Source organism: Octopus bimaculoides, chromosome 15, assembly GCF_001194135.2.
Source record: "Octopus bimaculoides isolate UCB-OBI-ISO-001 chromosome 15, ASM119413v2, whole genome shotgun sequence".
NCBI classification, from domain to species: domain Eukaryota; kingdom Metazoa; phylum Mollusca; class Cephalopoda; order Octopoda; family Octopodidae; genus Octopus; species Octopus bimaculoides.
This window is the reverse complement of record NC_068995.1, coordinates 27,825,779-27,841,666: the sequence shown is the minus strand read 5'-3', so window position 1 is coordinate 27,841,666 and position 15,888 is coordinate 27,825,779. Positions and strand designations below refer to the sequence as shown.

General features: G+C 34.1%; 1 protein-coding gene across 1 annotated transcript in view; it reads right to left on the bottom strand.

The window, feature by feature from the left end:
* Nucleotides 1-15,888, bottom strand: part of LOC106881660 (nuclear pore complex protein Nup205) — a 331,146-nt gene that overhangs the window by 166,947 nt on the left and 148,311 nt on the right. Inside the window, exons 11-13 of the mRNA XM_052973459.1 lie at nucleotides 14,453-14,584; nucleotides 6,963-7,113; nucleotides 3,190-3,374 (exon numbers count right to left, since the gene is read on the bottom strand). Of these exons, the coding sequence (XP_052829419.1) occupies nucleotides 3,190-3,374; nucleotides 6,963-7,113; nucleotides 14,453-14,584 (468 nt within the window). The remainder of the gene's footprint in view (nucleotides 1-3,189; nucleotides 3,375-6,962; nucleotides 7,114-14,452; nucleotides 14,585-15,888) is intronic.

Sequence of the window (15,888 nt, the reverse complement as noted above, 5' to 3'; positions counted from 1 at the left end):
TATATATATATATATATATATATATATATATATATATATATATGTATGTATTATATATACAGATGTAGGAGTGGCTGTGTGGTAAGCAGTTTGCTTTCCAACCACATGGTTCCAACCATGAGGTCCCTCTGCGTGGGACCTTGGGCAATTGTCTTCTACTATAGCCTTGAGCCAACCAAAGACTTGTGAGTGAATTTGGCAGACGGATACTGAAAGAAACCCATCATATATATGGATGTGTGTGTATATGTCTGTGTGTCAGTGTTTGTCCCTGCAACATCACTTGACAACTGAAGCTCGTGTGCTTACGTCTCTGTAATTTAGCTGTTCGACAAAAGGGCCTATAGGTTTTAAAAACAAACATTGTCACCTAATTTGAAGAATTTTGAAATATTTTTGTAGTTTGCTTTTTGATATTTTCACTAGTTATCAGCTTATCAAAAACAGATATGATCTTTCTCGCAAACATCAATTCTGCAGGTGACACTCTCCCATTGTGTATTCGGAATAGGTGTAACTCGGTACACTCTTAGAAACTATTAAAGTGCAAAATCGTCCATCACTTCATTGTTTGTTTTTTTCAATGCCCTCATGAAAGTGTCAACAAATTGCTCCGCTTGTCCATTCGACCTAGGATGATACAGTAGAGTGGTGACATGTTCCATGACAAATATTTTATAAAATTTTGTGAACTTGTCCAATGTAAATTGAGTTCCATTATTAGACACAATGGTATCTAGAATACCATACCTGGTGAACAATTTGTGCAAAAAGCTTACTGTAACCACTGATGTCAGCGTTTTACATTTATACATTTCTAGCCACTTTGAAAAACTGTCCACAATAAGTATACCTGCACAATTAACATGCAGTCTGGACCATGGAATATCTGTTTTTGGCTATGGTTGCCATTTAATGGTAGGTTCTTTTGCAGTTAAGGCACACACTCTGCAGTCTTTCACCAATTCTTCAATGTCACAGTCCATTGTTGGCCAATATATGTAACTTCTCATTAATGATTTCATTCTCGAAATCCCTGGGTGACCAATGTGAAATTTTTTTAATAATCGCTTTTGTAGTGTGACTGGCACTACGACTCTTTGTGCATACATCAACACATTGTCACACAGTGAGAAATGGTATGCATTTGTGTTGCGCATATTTTTATCCCTTTTAGCCTTCAGCATTTCTTTCATTTTTATGATAAATTTATCGTTTTCCAATTGTTCCTAATTTTGTCTTGTAAAATAAGGCCATTCATGAATCACGTTATACAAAACATTTTTAATTTCATTTTCTGTTCGCAAAGCAGCAATCATGGTATCTTCAAATGCTTCCATATTTTTTTAAATCAGTCTCGATAGACAATCCGCATGTCCTAGTTTCTTGGATGGTATATACTCCACCTTGAAATTATAGTTTAATAATATCATACCCCAGTGTTATAACCTATAAGCGGTATGGGTAGGAATTCTTTTTTTCAATCAAGATGGAGGGTGATCAGTCTGTAGTCGAAAACTTCTATTGAGTAAAAATCTGTGAAACTTTTTCATGGCAACAATAATCTCTAATTTCTTTTTCAATTTAACAATAATATTTCACTGCTGCTATCAGAGATCGTGACGCATGAACCACTGCCTTCATGTTACCTAATAACTTACTTTCTATGGTGATGCTGGAAAAAAATTTGAATAATTTTATATTTATTTGAATTTACCTGCAATTAAAGTCACTTTGCAACAAAATTAGGTAATACATTTAATCAAGAACCTTTTGATAAAATATTACATTAACATGTTCATAAATAGAAGAAGTTGTTTTATGAAACCCATCTGAATTCACAATTATTTTAGAGTTTAATTGAAGCATACGGGACATGTTTTTTGGTTAGAAATATAGTAACAAAAGGGTTAAATTTGTTTACCAAACAGTGTATCAGTTTTTGGTTATAAGTATGCTATTAATTAACTCTTAAATTTTTGTAATGCTTTCTCTATATACATCTCCAAATACTGGTAAAAACTAGAAATTTTGTTGAAATACAGTTAGTCTAGTATAAAAATCACAAAAATATAATTATGAGTTTGGATAAAAGTTGCTAATATGAAGTAATGACATTTGGTGTACATTGAAAATGATTTTCAGCAGAAAATCCATTTATCTCTTCCATTAATGTAAGGAAGAAGGTGTCACTTTGATGTACATATCTTGTGGTGTCATCACACATTCTGACAAAAAAATTTCTTCAGCAGAAAATACTCAACAGACTTTACTTGAGAGCTCAATAGTTTTATCAGGCCCATATCATTAAGCACCAAAGTAATGATGAAATAGATGATCACTTCAATCCTGCTCAAAATCAATAAAACCTGATATCATTCAGATAACTTTTGCATACAGATGTCACTGTAATATCTCTATGACTATTTTCTCAAAGAACAAGCTCTCTTATCTAATTACATCATTAATAAATAATAATAAAATAAATCATTAATAAATGATATGACTGAATTTTAACTCACTGTTTGGGACATACCTGCCACAATGCTTGAAAATGAAGGCAAGGAAAAATATCTAAAGTTTGCTGGATAAAGAAATTTCTATATTGCAAACAGAAAGTCTTTTCATACGATGTTTGTTCTAAAATGAAGCTAAACTTTATCACTCAAAAAAGTACGTAGATCCTGCTTTATGGGCTACCACAATAACAATCCGCTGCTGGATTGGGCTACTACAATAGGAACTGCACTTATGTGTGGGTTAGGTCTTGCAGTTAATTGCAGTACAGGACATTGAGTGAACAACCACATGATCACAATATTTTTTTAAGCACAAATAACTACTTAGATTAAAAGACAGTTTTATTTTATTTTTTACACAAAACTACTAATTTTCACAATAATCCTACCAATACTGAAAGCATTATAAGCATTTAAATACACAAACTCAATTTTAGACATTTTCTGCTCAATCAATACAAAGACATCTTTTGACTAAAAAATTTTTTAATGATGTTAAAAGCTAATTTTAACTTAGTCAAAAGCTGTAGTATGAGTCACATACTTATTGTATAAGCTACTTCCTAAGACTTCTTAAGAAATGTGTGGAGAAAAGGAGGCAAAAATACTATCCAAAATAAAAATTTTGAGATACAAAAATTCCAACTATATAAAACAAAATATTTTTTACCTGATTGGCAATTTGCTGAGTAAGTTGTAAAACAACTATGAGTGCTTCTTGTTCCTGTGGTGTGATTCCACCATGTGCATGGTAACTACCAAATGTCTGACAGGGAACTTCACGGCGAAGACTTACATAGTACTGATTCAGAGAAAGAAAAATGTGATCCCAAGATACCATTTGTGTAGAACCTCCTATAAACAGATAATGAAATACACTATTTAAATTGACAAATTTATATCAACAGTTGGAAACAAATTAATAGTAAAACAACTCAGTAATACATCTGTGTTTGTGAGAGATTTATTACACTATGTTTATTTTATGCCTGCATATTTACATCTACTGTATGTAAAGCTATATTTGCTTTATTATTTGTTCTATTGTATTATTTTGTTCATTCTATGTTTGATGGTTCACTATCAAATAATCACCTGTTTTATCTGTAACTAAATTTTATAATTTTTCTTCTATTTTGATTTCGCTAAAAGTTACTTACAGAGGGGAGTGCTAAGCAGTGATAAGTAAAATTGTAATTTTATTATCAGTTCGAATATGGTTGAGGTACATTCACACCAGTGAACAAGCTACTCCCTGCATTTTGTCATGGAAAATACATCCCATTTGTTGAGAAATGGTGTGTATACACCTATATCAACTCGCAATGCCACCTACCCAGACCATGAGATGCAAGTATTGTGGAGTAGTTATCTCCTGTTCAGTCACAGACACCAGGCAGGTAGTGCTACAAGCTGATTGAAGAGACTGACTCTCATGCTTTTCCAGTTGCTATACGGTGACTGACAGTGCTGTATACACACCATTTGTCAACAAATGGGATATATTTTCCATGACAAAATGCAGTGAGTAGCTTCTTCACTGGTTCAAGTGTGCCTCAAGCATATTCAGACTGATAATAACATTACAATTTTACTCATCACTACTTACAGCTCTCCCTCTGAGCTGCTGCACAGTGCTGCCAGTCACCATACGGCAACTGGAAAAGCATAAGAGAGTCAGTCTCTTCAATCGGAACACAGCGCCGCCTGCCTGGTGTCCATGACCGAAGAGGAGATAACTACTCCAAAATGCTTGTATCTTACGGTTTGGGTAGGTGGTGCTGCAAGCCAATATATGTGTATACACACCATCTATAAAAAAACAGGATATGTTTTCCATGACAAAACGCACTGAGTAGCTTGTTCTCCAGTTCAAATGAGCCTCAAACATATTCGGACTGATTATAACATTACAACAAAAGGTTACATCAGTAATTCTAAATATAAATAGAAATGAATAACTCTGTTAGAGTAAAACATACTTCAGATTATTGAATACATAATCCATTAATGTTACTATAGCATATCACTAGTGTACAACAAGTAATTCCTGTTAGTAACAACATGTAATAAAAAAGAAATTAAAAAGGACAGCAGATTAATTCAGTTATAGACCAATAACAGAAAAGAGAGTGACAAATAAAAGAGAGTGACAATATATTTTTAAGATGGAAGCTGTTTAACATGATGAATAACCCAGGGATTAAAATTATTTTCAAAACAAAGTAACTCATTGCAATTTTTATTTAACAACACAGTGAACTAGCAGATGAACAAAAGGACCATTTTCTATGAGCTTCTTTTGCAGACTACCTCAACAATGAAAGAGAATAACATTATGATCATGGCTGATGACTTCAATAGTTGTATTGGGCAGCACTCCAGAGGATCTTATGGCATGCATGGAAGTTATAGCTTTGGTATTAGAAATGAGGAGGAAACAATGGTGATGGGGTTTTGTGATGCAAATGACTCACTGATCTGCAATATTCTAACTTCAACAAACTTGTTAGCCATCTGATTATCTATCAGTCAGGTAGACATACATGCCAGATTGACTACATTCTGACCAGAAACAGTGATAGGCAGATGCATGTGAATGCAAAGCCCTTCCCAGGTGAAGAATATATAATTCAACATAGATTAGTGGTCAATGGCTTCATACTTAATGCATGAATGACTCACAGACATAAACTGTTATGTAAAACGAGAATACAGAAGCTTAAGGATACTTCAAACAGCCAGAAATTTAGAGATGGTCTAACTGAAGCATTTGATGAAGAGGAAAAAATAGACATATGACATAAAGGACAACTGGAAGTTCTTACATGATAACCTCTTGAGTACAACAGACTAAATTTGTGACTGGTGCAAAACTCCAGCCAGACCAAGGGTGGTATGGTCATGGGACAGTGAGGCAGGCAGGGCCATAAAATAGACAAGACAGTTTGGGAAAGAGTGGAGGAAGGGAGATAGCAGAGAACCATATCAAGTAGATAAAAGGGAAGCTGGGCAACAGATTTATCTAGCAAGAGTAGAAGCAGAAAGAAAGAAGTTTGCATAAGAAATGTTTTAGTGGATCAAAGAGAAACATGTGAGTGAGAAGTGTGTAAATATAGATAGTGGCAGTTTGCACCTAGTGACTCTGAAAAGAAAAGCAGTGTGGAAGTACTACTATAAAAGGTTATTAAATGTGGAAATGTATGAGAGAAAAGAAGACTTCCTAATGTGAACCCAACAGAGAGACCAGCAAGCCTAGTTGACATCAATATGATAGATAAAGTGAATAAGCCCCTGGTCCATCAGGAATTACTGCTGAGATGCTTAAAATATCTGGTGGTGCAGTATATGATCTTGTCACCTGGATAGGTTATCAGGTTATTCAGGAAGGTGCCACACCTAATGACTGGTGTAGCAGGATTGTAGTCAGCTATTACAAAAGTAAAGGGGAAGCCTTAGATACAATCACAGAGGTATTGAAGTCTTAGATAGAATTACAGAGGTATCTCACATCGCTGAAGCAGATCATGAAAGTTAGGGAAAGAACCATAGCTCAATTAACTAAATACAAAATTAGACTAGATGAGATGTAATTTGATTTTGTACCAGGTTAAAGTACTACTGATACTATCTTCTGAGACAACTGCAGAAGTATTTAGCTAAGAGTAAAAACAATGTATTTGGCATGCACTGACCTGAAGAAAACCTTCGACAGAGTCCCTCACTTTGTGATATGTTGATCTCTGAGGAAACTAGAGGTAGGCAAATGGCTTGTGAAAGCTGTACAAGCCATGTACAAGAGTGCTGTCAGTAGAGAGAGAGAGTTAGCTATGAGTACAGTGACAAATTTAGTGTACAGGAAGGTGTTCACTGCAGCTAGGTCCTCAATCCTCTCCAGGCCATAACAAGAAAACTGAAGACTGATTATCCCTGGGAACTACCATATGCTGATGATTCTGCTCAGATAGCAGAATCTGTAACAGAATTAGAAAATAATTTCTATTAATAGAAAGAAGCAAAACCAGGAATCAAAGAGCCTCAAAGTTAACTTCCCAAAGACCAAAGTTCTTCTAAGCATAAAACAGATAGAAACCCTACACTCTTCTGGTAAATGGTGCTGTTTGATATGAAGGAAAGGTGTAGGCAGGAATTCCATAAGGTATGCTCAGTGCAAACTATGGACACACAAGTAGTGTGGTGGAATCAAAGTAAAGTTCTTATTCTATCTTGCAAGTTTACACAGCAACTTCATTATTACCAGTGATACAAATAAAGCACCCAGTACACTCTGTAAAGTAGGTGATGTTAGGAATGGTATCTAACCATAGACAAAACTGATACTGGAGCTTGACATGCCCTTGCAGCTCACCAGATCCTGTTAAACCATCCAACTTATACCAGCATAGAAAACAGACATTAAATGATGATGATGATGATGCTTACCAGAGTTCATACTGTTCATTTTCAAAAGATTATAGCAGTGCCAAGCACACTGAGGGCTATTTGCCAAACCTGTTAACATTTTGATATAAGGCACATAGAGAGAAGAAGGCAACAGATCTCCAGCTAATCGTACAAATTTGTGAAGAGCAACCTATTGGGAAGAAAATGAACACTTAGATGTAAAACATAGTAATTTTACAAAAGCATTATATTCAGATAACAATACAGTAATAAAAAATATGTACTGTAAACTTGAAACAGACAATAATCAAACAAAAACAATTATATTTAAAAAACTTATATTAGCATAATGACTTTCCATAGACAACAAAATTTTTTAAAATATCTTCATGCAAAATATGTAAAAGTTTAATTATAAATAGAAGTCGTATTCAGAGTTACCGTTTTTTTTTTTTTTTCGTTACTAATACCTTTCCACATTTCTATATAGGAGATTAGGTGAATGAGCGTAAAATAGTCAATTTTGTTTCTTTTGACTCTGACATAATTGGTGTTCCATACTTTGTTTCTCTAGAATTCTTCAGTCAAACTTACATACGCACATACAGGAACATCTTATTGACCAAATTCAGTTTTGATTTAACTCTTCTATGGGCTAAATCTATGGGAAAACTCAACAGACTTTTTTTCCTCTTTGTTTATGCTCTGAATAATGATTCATTTCTGCAAAAATCATTCAAACTAAGTGTTGGATTAAATAATTTAATGAAGCAGTAGGGAAGAAATATTTACATGACACACGACTATTACTGTTAGACAAGGTTAAATGCTCTCTAACAACGGCTCACAGCAAACTACTTACCAATCCATTGCTCATTGACAGTTCTTTATTTAATAGCAATGTGTCATCCACCTTTTAGTCACAAGGGGGTTCTTCTACAACATCCCCCCTTTTCTAGTCTCTCCTAACTTCTCCCCTTTTGAAAATTAAATTCCACCCAGAGTTTCAATATCTCTTACATTTAGGGTTCAATTCCACTGTTTCCATTTTCTGGTGCTAGAACATGTAGTTTCAAATTGTTTGGGTGTTGGTACCTCAAATGTGTCATACAAATACTTCCATGGGGATTTCATTTCTTGTGACTGTTTTTCCATGAATCTTTTCTTAAGAAGGTTAATATGTCTTCTATGTTCAATGTTTTTTCCTTTTACTAGGAATAACATTTTTCCAAATTGTTTAATGATTAGACTGTCCTCGCAGCTATCTTTACCATATCTATATGTTTTGAAAAACTTTGTCACCTAACTTGAAGAATTTTGAGGTATTTTTGTTTGTTTGCTTTTTTCTATTTTCACTCGGTATCAACTTATCAAAAACAGATCTGATCTTTCTAGCAAACATCAATTTGCGGGTGACATTCTAGATGAGGTATTCGGAACAGGTGTTACTCGGTACACTCTTAGAAATTGTTGAAGTGCAAAGTTGTCCATTACTTCATTGTTCGCCTTTTTTAATACCCACTTGAAAGTGTCAACAAATCGATCTGCTTGTCCATTTGACCTAAGATGCTATGGCAGGGTGGTGATATATTCAATGACAAACATTTTACAAAATTTTGTGAACTTGTCCAACATAAATTGAGTTCCAATATCAGACACAATGGTGTCTGGAATACCATATCTGGTGAACAATTCATGTAAAAAGCTTACTGTAACACCGATGTCGGCTTTTTACATTAATGCATTTCTGGCCACTTTGAAAAACTGTCCACCAAAACAAGGTGAAACCTTAAGTGGACCTGCATAATCAACATGTAATCTGGACCATGGAATATCTGTTTTTGGCCACGGTTACCATTTAGTGGCAGGTGCTTTTGCAGCTAAGGCAAACCCACTGCATGCTTTTGCCAATTCTTCAATGTCATGGTCCATTGTTGGCCAATATACATAACTTCTCATTAACGATTTCACAGAATATTTTAAATTTCATTTTCTGCTTGCAAATCAACAATCACAGTATCTTCAAATGGTTCAGCATTTTCTGAAATCAGCCTTGATAAATAATCAGTGTGTCCTAATTTCCTGGATGGCATATACTCCGTATTAATACCATAGTTTAATAATATAGTACTCCAGCATTGGAAAATATAAACAATATGGGTAGGGATTTCTTTCTTTCACCCATATATCAATAATAACAGACGATGATTAATCTGTAGTCGAAAATTTCTACCAAGCAAAAATCTGTTAAATTTTTTTTTTATGGCAAAAATAATCACTAGAACCTCTTTTTCGATTTGGCTGTAATATACTTTTTTCCTGTCCATCTACTTTTTACATTCTTCTTTGAAGATTTCTTCGTATCTTCAAAAATATGCAGAGATGGTAATCCATTCTTCTGGTTTATAGCTGAATTCTTCAATTGAATTTGCTATGCTGTGTGGTGAGCAAGGAGCTGCAGTATTTTCCGACTTCAACATTAATTCCAGCAACTGCTGGTTTTTTTGCTGTTGTTGCTGCTACAGTTGCAATTGCACCATGGAGGCCAATAAGTTCTCCATGTTAAACAATTTTTTCTTTGGTTTTATACCAAAACAATAAAATTCTAAATGTCCAATGCAAGCTTCGAACAACTCGTCGCCACTTTTATATCCTGGTGTTGGATGAATAATTTAATGAAGCAGGATGAAAAGAAATATTTACATGATGCACCAGCATTACTGTTACACAAGGTTAAATGCTCTCTGGCAATGGCTCACAGTGAACTACTTTTAGTCACTTGGGGGTGTTGGAATGCTCCCACAACACAAAGGAAAAACTAAAGAAAAGAATAATAATCTAACAGTTTTGTTTCTTTGGAAAGGCTAAGTCTAAGTCCTTTCATAAAAATAACTAAGAAAAACAGTTTTCAAATTCTTACAACATTCAGGTATAAATTCATTTGTCTATTGCTAGTGGAACTATTGTCAGAATCATTTCACTTTTGGAAATAGAAATAAGTACCTCATTCATAATCACAGATGTGGTTTTTATGTCTGCTATATATTTTGCTAGATTTTTTAAAGTCTTCTTTTGAAAAAACTATGAATTCAAAATTCCAGCTTTACAATATAAAACTGGTATCCAGTTTTTATTCACTGTGGAGCATTTCATTAAGTCTAAGTGGAGAAAAAAATAGGGAAAATTCTCCAAAAGTTTGCAGTTCTCAAATATCATATAAAATAGTGTTGGATAGTATAACTCAATTGTTTACATAGTCAAATCACATATTTCCACAAATGTACAAATGAAATCAACATTAAAATATGAACAGATCATTTCAGGTGGGTACAAGCAGTTTGGTAAATTTAACCTTTGTTTGTGTGTGTGTGTGTGCGTGCATGTGTGTGTTGAGGAGGTCTATGGCTAGGTTTGTAACGGAAAGGCTAGGAGAGGACTAGAAATACTGATTTTGTCTAATAATAAATATAGATGTACTCAATGTGGTCTACTGGTGCACAAGAGATGTAGTGGAATCAAAGACGGACTGACTAAATAAAAAATTTGTTTATAACACATACACAAGAGTACTTAGCAAACAGAGCTCAAGTAAAATGTTCAGAAAGCTCTATAGAAGGAAACGATGCACACTGAAAAAGAAAAATGCCATACACAATAAAGCTCAACTTGAGTTGCCCTATATTTCCATTGATATTTCAATAATTAGGCATTTTTCAGCCTTGTATTTTACATCTTGGCTTTAAAAAAAGAAATAAACTAGACGACTTAATTCAGGAAGCTGATGCCCTTAATACAGATATTACTGGCACACAAATATCATTGCAAACATTAGAGTAAAGCTTAAAAGATGCAGATGCTTATGATATGGACTGCCTGAGATTAGTAGATGTAAGACAGAGATACTCCATTGAAATGAAAAACAAATATGAAAGGCTCATAAATTCAAATACTGAATATTACTACTAAGAAACAACCAATGGAAAACTCGATGTCAAATGGAAAAACATCAGAGACAGTGTGAAGCATGGGGCAAGCACATTACCAGAGAAAAGAAAGATCAACTATGAATGACTAAAGAATTTCTCCATTTGACGTTAAGTATGCAAAAAGACAAACAAGACTGACCCCCAAGAAATATAAAGAAATAAATATAAACAGAAACAAAACTGGCTGAATGAAAAGTATGTTGAAATCCAGAATCTCCACACAAGCAAAAAGAGCAAAATGTACAAAACTATCAAAAAAATTAGAAATAGTGAAACAAAAATGTATAAAATTATCAAAAAAAATTAGAAATAGTGAAACAAAAATGTTCAAAGGTGGGTTTTTAAAAACAAAAAAAAAAGGCTCATTTCATAAATTATACCAAGGCATTTGACCACAGAGAAAAAAAGTTGGCTTAGAAGGGAAGAACATCAGAATCATGTGTGTGTTATACCGTAACCAACAGGCAATCATCATAATAAATCAAGAATTTTCAGAACTAGCAGAGATCAAAAGAGTAAGACAAAGATGTGTATTATCATCATTCTTTTTTGATATCTACACAGAGTGTATATTCAGAGAGTCAACTGAAATCAAAGGATTCACAACCCATGGCATAAATATAGACAATATAAGATATGCCAATCATGCAGACTTATTGAAAAGCTACAAGAAATAGCTGATGTTGTAAAAGAGCAAAGTGACAAGAAAGGTCTATATAAGAATGTGAAAAACAAAATGGTTATTTGTGTGACAGAACAAAAGGAAGCAAATAATAAATCAGAAAGGTCACTGTGTAGAAAAAATTACTCAAAAAACAAGGCTAAAACAACATATATAAGAATGAAAAAAATATCTTCACTTCAGAAGACTTAATACTACACCTAACATTAGGGCTAGCAAAAATTCAATTTGCTCTATGGGACAGAAACTTGGACAATGTACAGAGCAATGGGGAAAGAGATAGATAACTTGGAGATGTGGGTTGTTTGCAGGTTGAGCAGACTGAATTGGAAAGACAGGGTAGCAAACACAGCAGAGCTAGAATAGCTGAAAGTTCAAAGACACCTATTGGCAAGAATCAAGTCCACAAAGGTATATTTTGGACAGAAAATGGGCAACAAGTCATTGCCCAAGACCATCCTGACAGAAATTGTCAAAGGAAAAGAGGAAGTGGCAATCAAAGACATTTGTAAACAGATGACATCTGTTTGCTTTTCATACTAGCATGGACTGGTTGGGTCATTGTTGTTGACCCTAGATAGAACAAATTGAATTTTTGTTTGTTTTCTACAACCTTTTGGCTAAATCCTTCAATGCAGTGTGCTAGGATAGCCAGAGTCTAATGACTAAAACAAGTAAAAAAAAAAAGAGTAGTGTTGATGAAAGGATAAATGGTATCCCTAGTTACACTGCAAGAAATGATGGTGAACAAAAGTCATTCACTTTCATTCATAGTCATAACAGCAGCATAGCACAGTGAAACTGAGAAGAGGAACTATTGACAGATGAGTATAGGAGCAAGAGTGAAAGAGGCATAGGTAATAGAGGCATGGGCAATAGAGATAAGGGTGGTAGACAAGGGAAATCCAGGATAAACAGTGATGAGTAATGGAGGGGTAAGTGACAGAGAGACAACTGATGCAAGAGCAAATGATATGTATATTGGTAAAATGAGATGCAATAGAAGCCAATAACATAGATTTGATGGTATGCATAAATATATATATATATATATATATATATAATAATAATAATAATAATAATAATAATAATAATAATAATGATGATGATGATAATAGTTTGACCAAAGAGGTATCATTGGTCTCAATATTTCCCATCTTCAGAGAGAGAGAGAGAGAGAGCAATGTCACTCTATCTCAACCCTGTTACTCTTCCTAGCTACCCCTCTGCCACCAATAATCAAAAATCATCTTGCTTTTCTTTCCCTCCTATGTACATCCATAGATATAAATACATATGTTCACTTGAGTGTGCACATATGTAATATGTATGTATGTACATATTTACACACACACACACACAGAGGCATGACTTTTATGGCTATGCTCCCCACAGGCTTGTGAGAGCTGGTACCATGTAAAAATTACCCATGCCAGTGTCACATAAAAGACACCCAGTACACTTTGTAAAGTGGGTAGCTTTAGGAGGGGCATTCAGCCATAGAAATCATATAAAAACAGACAACTGAAGCTTGTTAAAGCTCTCCGGCAGGCCAGCTCCTGTCAAAACATCCAAGTCCACAACCTTTGAACAGCCACAATCAGTATAGACAGTTCTTACAGTCAAATCTGCTAAAGATTTGGAGGGGAAATTCCTGAAACAAATGTTCACAATTAAAAAAAAAAGCTAAACTTTTAGAAGTAGGAGAGAAATCAAAACCCTGCTACTATCAGGGAAATGGCCATGCTTGATGTGCAGAAAAGGAGTAGGTAAGAATTCTAGAGAGCAGGTGTGGCTGTGTGGTTAAGAAGTTTGCTTCCAACTACATGGTTTCAGGTTCAGTCTCATCACACTCCATGGTACCATGGGTAAGTAGGTTCTACTATAACTTCAGGCGGACCAAAATCTTATGAGTGGATTTGGTGTACAGAAACCAAAAGAAGCTCTTGACATTGTATGATAGTTGTAAATGATTGGTTCTGTCACACAATCAGTGTCATTCATTTTCAATACTCTGTGAGAACATGCCTGGTCATGGAGAAATACTACCTTACTTGGAAACAGGTGAAAGTTCATAACGGGAAACACATCTGGCTATAAAAAGTCTGACTCAAAAAGCTGTCCAACTCATGCAAGCATGGAAAAGTAAACATTAAAGCAATAGTAATGATAATGATGATAGTACCCGATGTAAATTATGGATGCACAAGATGTAATAGGATCACAACAGACAAAGAAAGAAAATAAACAGTTGAGATATGGGTGTAACAGGTGCATGGGAACAATAAGCACTGCATTCTATAGAGTTAGATTGATACAGAGATATCAAATTAATTTTATCCTGTAATAGAAATGGCAACCAACTCAACAACCTCAGGAAAGACTTAGTTAAACCTTCTTCCAAAAGCCGTGACCTTAAAAACACTTTAAGTACTTATGTTTGTAGAGTTAATTTGTTAAACATTACCCTTAAATTAGTTTCCGGTACTTATAACTCCTGTGAAAATTTTAATGAGACTATACAGTATATCCACAAAGACTCCAGTTACTTTCTCCTACCATTTTGAGTAATTCAACTGTTAAAATCAGTAAAAGGATTAACGGTCTACCTTATTATAATTATCGACAAATTTCGTTAGTCTAGGTAATATGTGTAAGGATATACTAAATCGTGTAACTAAATTATCTGATATTATGAAAACTTTGCCTGATACCTCAGCATGTCACATTGCTTTTTCACCATGTACCTAAACTAAATGATGCTTTAGTAGTATTGTTAAACATGCTAAATATGATAATCAAACAAGTTAAAAATCAGGTTTTTTAAAGTTATACTACCAAGAAGATATAGAAAATATTACCTGACGCTGAGTCGGACGATGACGTAAGGTCCCAGGTCCAAAATGACTTTCAGTTTGAATAGATTCAGCAGGGTACCAATATTCTAATGCATATTCCAAACCAAGTCTATCATCTCCATATAGATATGCAAGCTACAAAGAAAAGTATACAAATAATTTTATGCATCATGGAAATATTATACATAAACACATATAGACACAAGTATAAATGCACAAATCAGAGGAGGTGGAAGAAACTATAACTCATTACTTCTCCTCGGACCAGGGAGTTGGTCTCAATACTTGCAACAAAGTGAAATCTGGTTGAGGCCAGGAAGTGATAGTAACTAGGCAATGGATCAAATCTATCACACATGAACAGAAATAAAACTTCAAGCAAGCATAAGCTTTCAGAAAAATGCAGTTTTATCAAAATTATATATGTACTTGCTCTCACTATCCTCCAGCAGTCATATTTTTCAGTTGCCTTAATATAATTACATACAAACTCACATTTACTTCTTTCACACTGTACAAATTCAAGCACTTGTAAGAGTAAATCACCCAATATTTCTGCTGTTCTAATGGCGTCTCTGTGCTCGAAAATAAATTATCATCTTATTTGTATCTTACAATACACATAACGGAACTTATAGACAAAATAAATACAAATGCTAGTTTGTTTATACTTATATACACATAGTTGTAGATTTATCTTTATAATGTCTAAACAGGTGGATTAATTTGTCACCTGGCAGTTTAGCTTAATGGTAAAGCACTTAGCCGGAGTCTTCTAAGGATGTGAGCTTGAGTCCCATTGCTGTTTGTTGACAAATTTTTCCATTTGTAAATGTAATTTACCCAATATTTCTGCTGTTCTAATGGCGCCTCTGCATTCGTAAATAAATTACCATCTTATTTGTATCTTACAACATACATTTCGTTGTTTATAACAAAAAAAAAATGTTGATTTGTTTAGATTTATATGAATATAATTGTAGAGTTAGCTTTGTAGCATCTAAAAAAGAAGATTGATTTGTCAGCTGGCAGTTTAGCTTAACCCTTTAGCATTCAGATTACTCTGTCAAATGTAATGCTTATTTATTCACATTGTTTTGAATTAATCATGTATTACCCTTAGATTTCAAATTTCCATGATGCGATTGTTTATGAGAATAATATTGTAGGGTAAGTGAGAGAGGTTGGATTTGGCCAATCTGGAAATAATGCAGGTAGACTATGACCAGTCTAAATGCAAAATGGTTAATACTAAAGCATTTGGCTGGGGTATTCAAGGGATGTGGGTTCGAGTCCCATGTTGACAATAGTTTCTGCTTTGTAAAGGTAATTTACCCAATATTTCTACTGTTCTAATGGTGCATCTGAATTTGAAAATAAATTATCTTATTTCTACCTTATATATATATATATATATATATATATATATATATATATAT